The 13460-nt window shown below is 54.3% G+C and overlaps 1 protein-coding gene and 1 long non-coding RNA gene across 2 annotated transcripts; one reads left to right on the plus strand and one right to left on the minus strand.

Moving 5' to 3' along the window:
* Positions 1-457: 457 nt before the first annotated feature.
* On the minus strand, positions 458-2919 carry GUCA2B (guanylate cyclase activator 2B). The gene is made up of 3 exons (XM_047728836.1): positions 2760-2919; positions 1485-1683; positions 458-728 (listed from the first exon to the last, which is right to left on the minus strand). The coding sequence occupies exons 1-3, from the start codon at positions 2868-2870 to the stop codon at positions 667-669; spliced, it is 372 nt and encodes a 123-aa protein (XP_047584792.1). The 5' UTR covers positions 2871-2919; the 3' UTR covers positions 458-666.
* Positions 1577-12872, plus strand: LOC125099324 (uncharacterized). The gene is made up of 3 exons (XR_007127100.1): positions 1577-1707; positions 12309-12452; positions 12568-12872. It is a non-coding gene; the product is annotated as an uncharacterized LOC125099324 (long non-coding RNA).
* The last annotated feature ends 588 nt before the right edge of the window (positions 12873-13460 follow it).

Below are 13460 nucleotides of genomic sequence, written 5' to 3' on the forward strand. Positions count from 1 at the left end.
AGGCCCATCTTCTCAGGAGCCCCAGGGCAGAGGCAGCCCAGACACCTGGCCTGGGGAGGGGGCACCACGTGGTTTTTCCCTGTACCCCCCCAATCGGTGCAGCCCCACCTCCAGGGGAAGCTCTCTGCCCCCCAACTCCCCCTGCATCCTGGGCTGGAGCACCGTTTGGGCTCTGCAGCTGGGCTGGGCCTGGAGCTTGACTTGTGGGGTCAGATGGGTCCAGGCGCTCTGCAGCGTCTAAGCTCTGTGATTTTGGGGGACTCATTCCACACCCCAGCCCTGCCAGCCTCCCTCTTCCTGTGTGAAATAGGGCTCGCTGATCCAACTCCTCAAGCACTGGAAACTGGGAAGCCCCTGCCTGTGTCCTGAGATCAGCCTTTTTGCAGGCACACTCAGCTTCCCAAGCAGCTCTGCTGGGGGCTCCCAGGGATGGACACATGGACTCCGACTCGGGGTGTAGGTAGTTGGGCATCTTTATTAGGCAGCAAGGCTGCCTTGGGCCAGACTCCCCTCCAACCATGTGTCCAACCGCCTTGTGCCACGTCTAGCCTCTCGGGCCTCGGACCGGTGATGGTGATGCGTGCAGAGGCCTCGAACCGGGGGTGTGGGCTGGGAAGGCAGCAGGCTGGGGGCAGCGTGCACGTGGGCTCAGGGCAGCCAGCCCCATCAGAGGCAGCCGGTGCAGGCGACATTCACACACAGCTCGCAGTCGTCGTTAGCAATGCTCTCTGGGCAGGGGACAAGACCAGTCAGTAGCTGCCCACGAGACATGGGGGCCGGGGCAGCCGGAGAAGGCTGGCTCTGGAGAGGGCCTGACCGTGTCACCAGCATCTCAAGGGCCCGGAGCCTCAAGTTTCAACAGCAGAGAGTGGCCCAGGGCCGAGTCCCAGGCCTCTCCTGCCTCCCGGTGCCTTGGCCAGCCCCTTATACCCTTGGGGCTGGGGATATCCCTGTTGGCTCTCTCAGGAGGAGAGGGGGCCGGGCACAGGGCCGGGCACGGGCCTGACACTTCATGGGTGTCACACTCTCTGGCCAGCTCTGCTCCCTCACATTTTGGCTTAGATGTCACCTCCTCTTGGAAGCCTTTCAGCCCCCTTATGGGACCCCAGATGTGAGCCATCTCCCCTCGGTCCCCTGTGCTTCCCCCATTGCCCCCCCAGCACCCCCCCACCCCTATTGCGGTCCTCGCTTACAGGGCTCTGGCCCAGGCCTCCCTTCCCTGTTCAGAGGTGGGAACCTGTGAAGTCCGCCACGACCATCAGCGGTCCGGGGTGCTGGGGACCGAGGGGTTCCTGTCGTGTCTGACTTGCGGTGCCCAGGCAGGGAAGGCCAGAGGCTGAGCTTTTTGACTCTCCCTGTCCCAGGCACTGGGTGCTTACTAGAAAGAACATGAAGTGGCGGGGGGGGGGGGGGGCGTGGGGAGGAGGGAGAGCAGGGGGGCGTGGGGGGTTGGCAGGAAGCTCCGCAGGGGTGAGGATACTCACTCAAGGCCTGGAGGACGCTGGCAGCTTTCTTGGATGCGCAGACGGGCTCGAGGTCCTGCGGCAGGGCCGGGTGGTGACACACGGAAGGCACGAGGCTCTGGGCCTGGAGTCTGGAGACTCTGAAGGGGTTGGGCCCCCTCTGCTCCTCCAGGTCCCTCAGCTTCTTGACTGATTCCAGCTGGACCTGGAAGCCTTGGTGCTGGAGGGCCGGAGGGGACAGGAGGTGAGAGAGTATCAAAACCCGGGCCGGGACACCAGAGCTCCTCAGACCCTGCAGAGCCTTCCCTGTTCTCATGGGGGGTCCTGGGAGCAGGGACTGCCGGGGAGGTGGGGAGCTGGTGCCTGATACGTCACACCCCACCATGCCACAGGCCCCCCATTACTGTGTATGAGGTCACAACGAGGCTGGGGAGCAAGTGATTCAAGGTATGGGCTTTGGAGATCCACGGAACCCCAGTTCAAATCCCGGTTCTTCACAACTGGCCTTCTGTCTCTTCCGCACTTGGGGCCTCATCAGATGCATGCACCTCCCTAGTGCCTGGCACCTGGCCACACTCGGTAACGGGGTGATCTCCCCTGAACGGACATGGCACAGTGACACCCCCAGCTGGCCGGTTCCAAGGCCAGAGATGCAGGGGGAAGCTGCCTCCCCCCCCCGCCCCCACAAGGAGGCCCCACTGGGAGTCAAGAATGTGTCGGACTCCCAGGGCCACAGACGTCTCCCTCCTTGCTGGCTCCTGGCATCCTGGCACCCCACGGGCAGGCCCTGGAAGGAGCCCCGGGCCCCCTGCTGACTTCACTCTGAGCCTTTGTGTATACTGGGCCCTCTGCCCCGAGCGGTCCACATCCTCTGTGCCCGGTTGCCTCCTGCTCAGCCTGCAAGGTCAGCTGTCACCTGCCAGGGAACCTTCTTCTGGTGACTCTCTCCCACCCACCCGTACATGGGCGACCAGAGAGACTCCTCTCCTTAGGGGCTCCTTAAGGGCGGGGACCACATCTTGTTCCAGCTTCTGAACTCTGACCAGGATGTGCCTTCTGAGAGAGCAGTGGTGACTAGTGGTTTATTATTGCTGTCATCACCGTTGTCATTGCCATCGGCGCTTCGGCTGCCCCCACCCACCTGCTGTCTTGGTCTCTGGGTTGTGATTAAGTGTTGGGGTGAGCCCTGGGCGCTTGCTTTCCCATATCCCATGAATTTCCTAGCGTCCCCTCATCATCCCAGCCCCTCCCCTTGGGGACCTTCAGGCGAAGGGCACAGTGGCCAGAGGGACTCACCTGAATGGAGACTGAGTGTGTGTCCTGCAGCAGCAGGAGGAAGACCACAGCCACCCCAGGCAGGAGCCCTGACACCATCCTGCCACTCATCTCACTCCGTCTGTATCCCATTGCCCCTGTCCACCGACTCCCATCTGCTTCCCAGTGAGGAGCTCTTTATAGGCTGGATTCTAGTGCCCTGGTCACTCATTAACTGGCCAGCTGGGGTGGGGCTGACAGCTGGCTGGCTCTCTGACAAGCCTGAGCCCATTCCCAGGAAGGGGGCTGGGGGTGATAAGGGCAGGGAGGCCCAGAGCTCCTAGGAGGAGGCACCTGGGGTGGGGGGAGGGAGGCTCTGTGGGAGGGCCTTGGACTCACCACTTACCTTAGATCCAGAAGACACCTAGTCAAGTGGAATAATGGAGAGACCATTCTCTTTTTTTTTTTTTTAAGATTTTATTTATTTATTTGTTAGAGAGAGAGAGAGAGAGAGAGAGCGCAAGCACAGGCAGACAGAGTGGTAAGCAGAGGCAGAGGGAGAAGCAGGCTCCCCGCCGAGCAAGGAGCCTGAGGACGCTGGGATCATGACCTGAGCTGAAGGCAGCCGCTTAACCAACTGAGCCACCCAGGCGTCCCTGGAGAGACCATTCTACAGACTGAGAAAGTGAGGCTCAAGAGGTGACGTAACTTGCCCCAGGTCACCAAGCCAGTTGATGGCAAGAGCAGGGACTCAAGTGTCTTTGACTCAGGTCAGCCCATGGTCCTTTCTTCACAGCCTTGGAGACAGAATGACTTGGGCTCAAATCCTGGTCCTGCTGCCACTGTGGGAGTTTGGACAAGTCACACCAACTCCAACGAGCCTGTTTCGCTCTCCCATCAAGTGGGCATAGTGACAAAATCTGCTGCATGAGGTCCCTGTGGGGATGACGGGGCCAGGCCCTCTTGAGTCCCCGGGGAACAGGGAACAGGCAGTGCCTAACCCACCAGCCCAAGGGCTGTTCGTTGGTCAGACAGAAGAGGGTAAAGTCCCCAAGGGTGTCATCGCCGCTTCCACCCAGCAGCTGTTAACAGTTCTCGAGCTAAGGCTCACCTCTGCTGGGCAGGGAGCCCGGCATGGGACGGGCACCCCACTCACGACACTCAGTTGAGGCCCAGGTGGCCCAGCTAGGCTCACTCTCCAACCTGTAGCTAAAATTTGACCTCATCAGGCCCTAATACCCTGCTTGCCCACAGCTTTGCTGATGAATTCCACCTGCCTGAAATGCCTGTCTCCCCCTTTTCCTTATCTTGGGATGGAATAGGAAAGGGCTTGGGTGAGCTCTGGAATTTCCTATGTCTGGCTTTGAATCCAGACTTCAGCCTTTACTCCTCAGAGTGTGAAGGAATTAATGGACTCTGACATGCTTTTTCAGCTGAAAATGGAGAATAATGACCCGTAACCATAGCTTTCGTTTCTTGAACGTGCACCACGAGTGAGCTAAGCACAGTGCTGGTTTATGAGTGTGATTCCATCTGATCCTGTAGGAGAGGTGTAATGGTGGTCTCCATTTTCCAGATGAGTAACCCAAGGCCCAATAAGGTCAAGGACTGTGTGGGTAAAAAGGGACAGCCGGCCTTCGGTCTGTTCAGCTGACTATTCTAGAAAAAGGAGCATGGGCCTTGGAGGCAAGAAGATCTCTCTGCTCCTCAACTGTGTGACTTTGGGTACCTTACTTAGCTTCTCTGAGCCTCTGTTTCTTCATCAATGCGTAGAGGAAATTATGAATAATTTCATGGTGGCTATCATGAGCAAACACAGAGCAGGCCCACCTCAGAGGAGTCCAGGACTCTCTCCCTGTCCCCAAGCTGACCATTTCCCCAGTTAGCAGTCTGTGGAGACCCCTCTTTCTCTTCCCTGCCTTCTGGCTCCTCCAGCCACGGCCCATCGTGTGTTACTCTTTTCCTGGGAATAAGCTGTGACTTCCCTATTGCCTACCATGACTCAAATTCCCATCTTGGCCCAGGTCCTCCTAATCACGTGAAGATGACCCCCCATCCATCAAAAGTAATTGAGTCACAGGTGCAAACCCACGCTGCCGCCCACAATCAGCCAGGGTGCTCTGACATTTCCCAGGGTGCTCTGACCTTGCTCTGACCATCATACCAGCCTGGACTCTGGTCTCGGTGTGGAAGCTTCAGACCTCCACAGCAGAGTGAGTGACGGTTTGCCTGTGTGTGTGTGTGTGTGTGTATGTTCAGAATCTCCTCTCTCCAAACTGGGTTTCCTGCCCAGGGCCCACCTCCACGGAGCCCCGGCACCTGTGACCCGCCCTGCCCCTAAAGGGACCACTTCCTGAGCCGCACTTACCACCACCGACCACTCTGTATCTCTTAAAGCATTTTCTCCATTTGCCTTCTGGGACACACGTTCTCCAATCTCATGAGCCCATCTCCTCGGGTTTCTTTGTTGGTGGTCCCTTCTCTTTTTGACCTCTGGACCTCAGAATGCTCCAGGGGCTCCAGCACTCAGTCCTGGGACCACTCTTCTGGGTCTGATCACCAGTGATCTTATCTCGTCTCAGGAACTTCAGCCACTGGTTCCCGATTCTCCCCCTAACCTGACCTCTCTCCTCAGTTCCAAACTTCTTTGTTTACTGGCTCAGCCTCTCCCATAACAGTCCATGGTACTGACAGTCCCCCAGTTCCTCAGGCCGAAAATCTGAGAGTCATTCTTGATGTTGCTTTTTTCTTTTCTTTCCTTTTCTTTCTTTCTTCCTTCCTTCCTTCCTTCCTTCCTTCCTTCCTTCCTTCCTTCCTTCCTTTTTTTCCCCCACTATTCAATTCATCAGCAAATCCAGTTGGCTCTACCTTTAAAAGATTTCTAGACACTAACCATGACTCACTGTCTCCACTGCTACTCAAGGTCCAAGCTATTGATCATTGATCCAAGCTATTGATCAAGGTCCAAGAGTTGATCATTGATCTCATGGATTATTGCAACAGCCTTTTATTAGTCAGAATTTTCCAGAGAAATAGAACCAATGTAGAATATATATATAACATCGGCTACTTCCCTGAAGTTGATCCTCTCAAGGTCACCAGCCACTTCCATGTTGCCAAACCCAGAGGGCAGTTCTCAGTCTTCGTCTTACCAGAGCTCACTATAGCATCTGACCCAAAGGATTATGCACGGGTGTCTGAAACACTTTCTTCATTTGGCTTTGAAGACACCACTCTCGTGCTGGTCTTTATCTACTACTGCTCCTTCTCCTTCTGCTGTGCTAGTTCCTGCCTCTCTGCCTTACTTCCAAATGTTGCAGTGCCCTCTTAGGGTTCTGTCTTGGGACCTCTCTCCTTCTCCATCCAGTCACTCCCCCAATCCAGTGTCACACACAATGAATCATATACTTCCTCATGATTTTACATATACATATATAAATATATATTTATATATATATAAAATTTATATCTCATCATTTCTCTCTCTTCTATCTACCTACCTACCTATCATCTATCAGTCATCTCATCTATGCCTGTCTATCTAATCTAGATTTATTTTAAGAAACCGGCTTATTTAATTGTGGGGCTGGCAAGTCTGAAATCTGTAGGGCAGAGTACAGACTGGTGGGCTGGAAATTCAGGTATAAGAGTTGATGTTGCAGTCTTGAATCTGAGACCTATGAGGCAGGCAAGCAAGTGCCAAAGGCAGATTGGGCCTTTATGTTGCAGTCTTGGGGCAGAATTCCCTCTTCTTCAGGAAATCTCAGTCTTCGCTCTTAAGGCCTTCAACTCCTTGGGAGAAGCCCATTCCCATTATTCACTCCAGGTCCTCTGACTGTAAATGTTAATCACATCTGAAAAATTATCTTCACAGCAACATCCAGACTGTTGTTTGACCAAACAGCTGTGCACCATAGCCTGGCCAAGAGAGGCCTTCAACCAGATCTCTCTGTATCCATCCTTGCCCCTCGTCGGGAGCCTTCTCCACATGCAGCCAGAGTGATCCTTTCACAATCTAAGTCAGACTATGTCTCTCCTTGGCTCTCATCTGCTAACAGCTTCCCATTTTACTCAGGGGAAACCCAAAAGCTTCCACTGTTCTACAAAGTCCCTTTGGCACCCCTCCAAAGATTTTGATCTTATCTCCAAAGAGTCTGCCCTTCACTCTGTGAGTTCTGGCCACACTAGTTTCCTTGCTGTCACCCAAACTCACCAGAGGCTGCTTACTTCGGGGTCTTTGCTCTTCTCCCACACATTAACATGGCTCACCTGTCACTTCACCCAGGTATCTGCTCAAATGCCACTTCCCCAGAGAGCTCTTTGCTGCCCGTCCTACCTTGTTTCCTTGCTGTCTTATAGCACCGGTCCTATGTATACATTTCATTTCTTGCATTTCCCTCCCTATTAGATGGTAAGCTCTATTTGAGTAAGGGATTTGTCTGTTTTGTTCTCCCAAAACAATATCTGGCACATGGCTGTGCCCAACCAATAGCTGATGAGTTGACTGAATGAATGTGTTGGAAATACCGACTGCAGGAACCACCAGATGTTTGGCGTGGATGGTTTCCTACTCTCTGAGCCTCATCCATCACATCTAGCACCTTCCCGACACATGGAAGGGGCATGGCCCATGCCGTGTGTTCATAAAAAGAATGCTGGTTATTATTTTTTTCATAGTTGTGAAATTATTTAATCAAGAAACAATCCTTTTGTGTCTTAGGTGTATAGCAAACTCTAAGGCATTCAATCATGTAACCAATATTTGCTGATGGCCTACCATGTGACGAGCACCGTTCTAGGCACAAGAGATAAAACAGCCAACATAACGAGCAAAGTCACTGCCCACCATGCTGTGCTGGTGGCTTGCACAGGGAGTCAGAATCGAGATGTGAGCAGGTGCTGGATTCTAGAGATTCTTTGAAGTGGGAGCCACAGGATTATTTTCTGTTACCTTGGAGGTCAAGCATGAATGAAGAGAGGAGTCAAAGTCAACTCTAAGGTTGTCCCAAGTCAAGCAGTGCTGCCCTCTGTTGAGATGGGAAACAAACGAGCAGGTCCAGTGAGGGTATCAAGAGTTCTGACTGGACTTGTTAACTTTGAGATGCCTGTTTGACATTTGTAAGGATGAGGCCACAGACACACAAGTTGTGGTCGTGAGGGGAGTATATGATTGATTTGTTGAGTTCTGACACTGGATTGGGGGAGTGACTGGATGGAGGAGAGGAGAGGTCCCAAGATGGAACCCTAAGAGGGCACTGCGACATTTGGAGGTAGGGCAGAGAGGCAGGAACCAGCACAGCAGAAGGAGAAGAAGCAGTAGTAGATAGAGACCAGCACGAGAGTGGTGTCTTCAAAGCCAAATGAAGAAAGTGTTTCAGACACCCGTGCATAATCCTTTGGGTCAGATGCTATAGTGAGCTCTGGTAAGATGAAGACTGAGAACTGCCCTCTGGGTTTGGCAACATGGAAGTGGCTGGTGACCTTGAGAGGATCAACTTTGGGAAAGTAGTGGCTATAAAGCTGAGTGGAGTGGGATGGAGAAAGGAAGACAGGGAGTGGACCTAGTGGGGGTACAGTATGGCTCTAGAGCTAGAGTTTTTAGCTGTCACTTTCAATTAAAGGCTAAAATGGAAAGATGACAGATTTAAAGAAGGATCAGCATAATGGGTCCAACACATGAGCAGAGTTGATCTGGAAGGCCCTGAATGGGGAGCTCATTAAACCAGGGTGCAGTGGATTTCCCAGCAGGGCCCAAATGAAATTTTGGCCTGTCCCTGGAAAAGTGGGTGACCTAGCGAGTGGTTCTATTTTTGCTATAGCCAACAGGAAACCTAGAGCCAAATGTGTACCCCAATATTAGTAACCAACCGAATCTCATTCAATCTACGTCTTCTCCTTTGGCTCTTCTCCCAGCCTATTCATATGGTACTGATTGCTCTGCACACACCCCCCACCCCACCCTCGCACACACACCCACGTGCCCACCCCCACCCCATCCACACCCACACACCCCAACCCCCACACACACCCATGCACCCATATCCACCCCCCCATCCCCCACTGCACATCCCCGCCCCACCGCTGTCTGGTTCATTTATAGTCTGGCCAGCTTCATTGTTTTTATGGACTGGGGGTTGGGTTAAGTGTTAAAACACAAATAAGTGAATCAGGGTTGCCCCCTGGTGATGGGCAGCTGACAATGCAGGCAGAGAAAGCCGAATGGCCGTTACTCCTCGACAGTTAATGGAAAAGCAAATAGGTGAAAATTTATACTCTCTGATTTGAGGGGCAGTGGGAAGTCTACGCCTGGGGTGGGGGGAATCCTATCAGTGTGATCGGGATGGTCACCATCAGTGATGCTCCTTGGAGATGCCAGAGAGGAAAATGTGTGAGGTTGTTCTGGAAAAATCCCTGCTTGCTGGCTGTTGCCCGAGTCCTGTGGTCTCCAGACAGTAGAGGCTGAGGTGAACATAGAGGCTGAAATGAAGGAGAGAGGCAGGAGAAGTTCAGGCCATGGGTGTGGGGGAGGTGGCACTGAAATCAGGTCTTGAGGGCCACCAAGGGGCAGCTGAGGCAGCAAGAGAAATGGAGGATGAGACGTGGCTTCCAGAGGACGGCATGGCCCGAGCTGGGCTGCTCTGGGAGGAGGACATGGTGTGTGCCTCTGACCCTGACTTCTTTTATTTTCTTGAAGATTTTATTTATTTATTTGACAGAAAGAGACACAGCGAGAGAGGGAACACAAGCAGGGGGAGTGGGAGAGGGGGAAGCAGACTTCCTGCTGAGCAGAGAGCCTGAGAGCCTGACGCGGGGCTCCATCCCCAGGACCTTGGGATCATGACCTGAGCCGAAGGCAGACACTGAACCGACTGAGCTACCCAGGCCCCCTCTGACCCTGACTTCTGCTGGCATTTCTGACTTCTGCCCCTGTAGTCAAAGGCAGGCACAGCAAGGGGTGTGTGTGTACACGTGCACATCCACACCCTTGTACATGCATGTGTGCAAGTGTGCACACACGTGTGTTTGTGCATCTGTGCGTGGATGGGTGAGAGTGTTGTAAGTGTGCACGCGTGAGTGTGTTTGTGCATGTGCGTGCATGTGTGGGAGTAGTGTATTGGTAGGTGGGTGCTTTATGTGTCTGTGTGTTGGCAGGTGTGAGAGTGTGGTTGTGTGTGTATATGAGTGTGTGTGTCCAAGTGTGAGTAGGCATGTGCCTGTGAGCATGAGTGTGAGCAGATGTGCGTGTGAATGCAGTAATGGAGCATGAGTCTGTGTGAGTGTGTGCGGGTGTGTGTGTGTGTGTTGGGTGTTGGAAGGGAGGCCTGGTGTTTGGCTCAGGAGAGTGGCTGGAAGGTTCTGTCTGATGCAGATGGGCCCTGGGGATCCAGCAGGTGTGGAGGGCTCCTGGGAGGGGGGGGAGCGGGGGGGCGGGCTGGAGCCAGGGGAGGCAGTCGAGAGCAGCTGCCTCGAAGCTGGGGAGTGAATGGAGGAGCCGGGAAGTTGTCCAGCCCTCGGCAACCACTGCAGAATGTTCTCTCCTCTTCCACTCCCCACTCCCGCCGGCAGCCAGCAGAATGCTGTGGCTCTGAAGTCAGGCAGAGCGAGGTCCAGGGCTCACCCACGTTTCTGAGGGTCTGCCCTCAGCTGGGAGGCAGGACCAGCACCCTCGGGGGCCGAGTGGGGAGGCCAGGAGGGTGAAGGAGAGCTGCAGTGCCTGGAGCGCTCCAGGGAGCCAAAGAGGGCCCAGGCCTCCAGCGAAGGGCCTTGCACCTGCAAACACGTGGCTTCCTCACACGACCCTGCACCCACGTTTTAAGGGGCAGAGCCCCCGAGCTGACCTAGCACCGTGCACTCAGCCCGCAGGGGCGGCACGGGGTTCTAGAGCACGCCTCCCCACGCTGGGCCGTGCCTCATCCCCTCCACTCTCTGTCCCCTCCACCCTCTGTCCCTTCCAGAGGTTCAAGAGAATGACACAGGGAGAGAAGGCATCCTCGTCATGTCCCTGGGGAGCACTACCTCGTGGCAGAAGTTCTTGGGTTCCTGGAATTCTGGTCACTCAAAGAACAGACACGGATGTCGGTTCAGGTACCAGCGTCGTTGGCAGCGAGACAGCAACGACATAGGGCGAGTGTATGGCATAGTCGGGCGTGAGTCTTCGTCTGACCAACAAACATTTATTAGGCACCAACCAGGGCCTGGAAATGGCTAAGACAGCCGGTGTCTGCAAAGGGCCCACAGTCAGTAAGAACAGAGGAGGACAGTGCCGTGTGTCAGATGCAGGGACGGGGGAGGCTCGGGGGAAGGGGGCACCCCCTGCCTCCAGGGAGGAAGTGGGGGAAGCAGTCAGGCTTCACCAGCCCTTTGCTCCCATTCATGCCCGGGGTGCCCCTCTGCCCTCTCCTACCCTGCTAGGTCACCAGCCCAGACCCCAGCCCTCCCTCCTCTCCTCTTCTGAGGGACTCCTGGAGCCCTTGTCTCCCAGCCATGGAACTGAGTGTCTGCTAGCTTTATCATTTGGTTTCTAGTGCAAGGGACTCCACCGTCAGACTGTGTCTCCTCCAGGGCACAGGCTCAATTTCACATTCCTCAGACGCCCATGGCCTAGCTTGGGACACACTCATCTTTACTGATGCTTTAGCTGGGGGGGATCCTTTGTCTGTGCCCCGACCCCACCCCCATCCTCACCCCCTCCCTCCTCTCCACCGCAGAGGAAATCCTAAGTGCTGAGTCAGGGCCCAGCCTTGGCAAGCAGGATGGCGTCTCATTAAATGGGGACGGGACACAGACTCCCCGCAGCATTCATGGGATCGATGTCCAAGGCGCAGCTGCCATGTAGGTTCCAAAAATTTGCAGTTGGGGATCATTGTGAAACTTGATTGCTCTGTCTTGGGGACTTCTTGAAGTCCAACTCCACAATGAAGCCAATCAGACTCAACCATCAAATGTCAAATAGGAGCTAATGAACCATTCACGGGCTTGGGAGAGAAATCAGGCAATCTCTTATTTCACGATCATCCCTTCCAAATATTGAATCTGAACTGTAAGCAGAATTCGCCGTAATTGCATCCCCCTCCTGTCGGGCGTGGGGGATCATTGGCATTCAGGGCATGTCTCGGCTTTCTGGAGAGAGGCTTGACGAGCCAACCCACTGCTTTCCAGAGGCACGTGCTTCTGGGGCATCGCGCTGACAGGCAGCAGGCAGGGAGCACCGGGATTCCTCCGGGCCTTGTGGTTGAGACTGTCAAACTTGGTGTTGACTGGGCGTCCCAAGTACTCACGCGGCATCCTCTTTGTGGGGAAGGACATCTGCGTGGAGGGAGGGGGACCTCCTCACCTCCCGCTGGGAGCTTGGGTGAACTTCAGGAGGGTGGGTGGGGTCAGGGACAGTGTCATGTGTCTGGTCCCTGTCTCTCTGTCAGCTGCGTTAGAGTCTGCAAAGACTCGTGTCTTGGCCCATCTGATGGCCCAGTACATATGCGGCTCCCTGTGCCCATCTCAAACATCTGGCTGGGTGATGAGGGTTTGTTGTCTCCTCTACTTGGAGCAGTGCTGTGATGCAGGACATGATCCCTTTCACTGTCATTCCCACAGGAAGTTACGGTAGCACAGCGGCGAGTCATTCCCTGTGTTGGAGACAGCTGGTTGTGCACTGAAGTTCACTCTCCCCTCCCAAACCGTACAGTCATGGCTGGAAAGCTGCTGTGGAGCAGGGGACAGGCAGCCAGGCTTGGTCAGGTAACTAGCTCCCATCACTGGAATGTGCGAGGAAGCGACGTGGGCCACTTGTTGTTCAAGGCTCTGGAGAAGCAACGTGCCTCCTCCCATCTTGTTTTCCTCTTTTGCTGATTAGTTGCCAATGATGACAAGGCTCTCCAAGATGGCAGAGTCCCAAAATGGAAGGGGTGAAGGTTCTTCCATGGACACCTTCAGGATAAGGGGTGTGGTGGACAGAGTGCCCTGAAGAGTTCCACTTCTTGTCCCTCCGAGCATCTTACTGTGATGTGAACTCACAATTCGCCCCACAAAGGTGGAGTGTACTGCTCCCATCGGTGGAATGAGGGAGCAGTAAAATGGGGCAAAAGTCCCAAGTCGAAATGTCACAAGACCCTGCATGTTTCTCTGTTTGTTTGTCTCTCTGCTGTCTGCACCTGAGCATTCCTGGCTCGTCTGCCGCTGGAGTTTTGGGGTTGCTTGTTATGCAGCGTTAGGACGATAGGTAACAGACACAGCAGTCTACTAACCGGGAAGGACTCTACCTCAGACTGTGATGGGAGAGAGGAATTTCTGTCCTCCATTTTGGGGTTGACCTGTACTATCCATTTGGCTTACCCTGATTAAAAAGCCCCACTACTTCTCTGCACACCCCACATCACTTCAGGATGAAGGGTCCAGAAAAATCTGGCTGCTGAAAGCCTCTCCAGTTCCACTGAGCACATCTCTCCCCTCCCTTTCTTTTCTTTTCTTTTTTTTTTTTAAAGATTTTTTAAATTTATTTGACAGAGAGAGATCACAAGTAGGCAGAGAGGCAGGCAGAGAGAGAGAGAGAGAGAGAGAGAAGCAGGCTCCCTGCTGAGCAAGGAACCCGATGCGGGACTCAATCCCAGGACCCTGAGATCATGACCTGAGCTGAAGGCAGCAGCCCAACCCACTGAGCCACCCAGGCGCCCTCTCCCCTCCCTTTCTACACACTAGCTGCACTGGCTTTTCCCCAGGAGCCCAGATGCTGCAGACAACCTCCAACAT

The sequence above is a fragment of the Lutra lutra genome, chromosome 4 (assembly GCF_902655055.1).
Source record: "Lutra lutra chromosome 4, mLutLut1.2, whole genome shotgun sequence".
In the NCBI taxonomy this organism is placed as follows: domain Eukaryota; kingdom Metazoa; phylum Chordata; class Mammalia; order Carnivora; family Mustelidae; genus Lutra; species Lutra lutra.

What these genes read in the sequence shown, in the direction of transcription:
- GUCA2B (XM_047728836.1), bottom strand. Translation starts at nt 2,870, where the DNA reads ATGGGATACAGACGGAGTGAGATGAGTGGCAGGATGGTGTCAGGGCTC. An exon ending in CACACTCAGTCTCCATTCAG is followed by an intron (nt 1,684 to 2,759) that starts GTGAGTCCCTCT and finishes CCGGCCCTCCAG; the next exon opens with CACCAAGGCTTCCAGGTCCA. An exon ending in CAGCGTCCTCCAGGCCTTGA is followed by an intron (nt 729 to 1,484) that starts GTGAGTATCCTC and finishes TCCCCTGCCCAG; the next exon opens with AGAGCATTGCTAACGACGAC.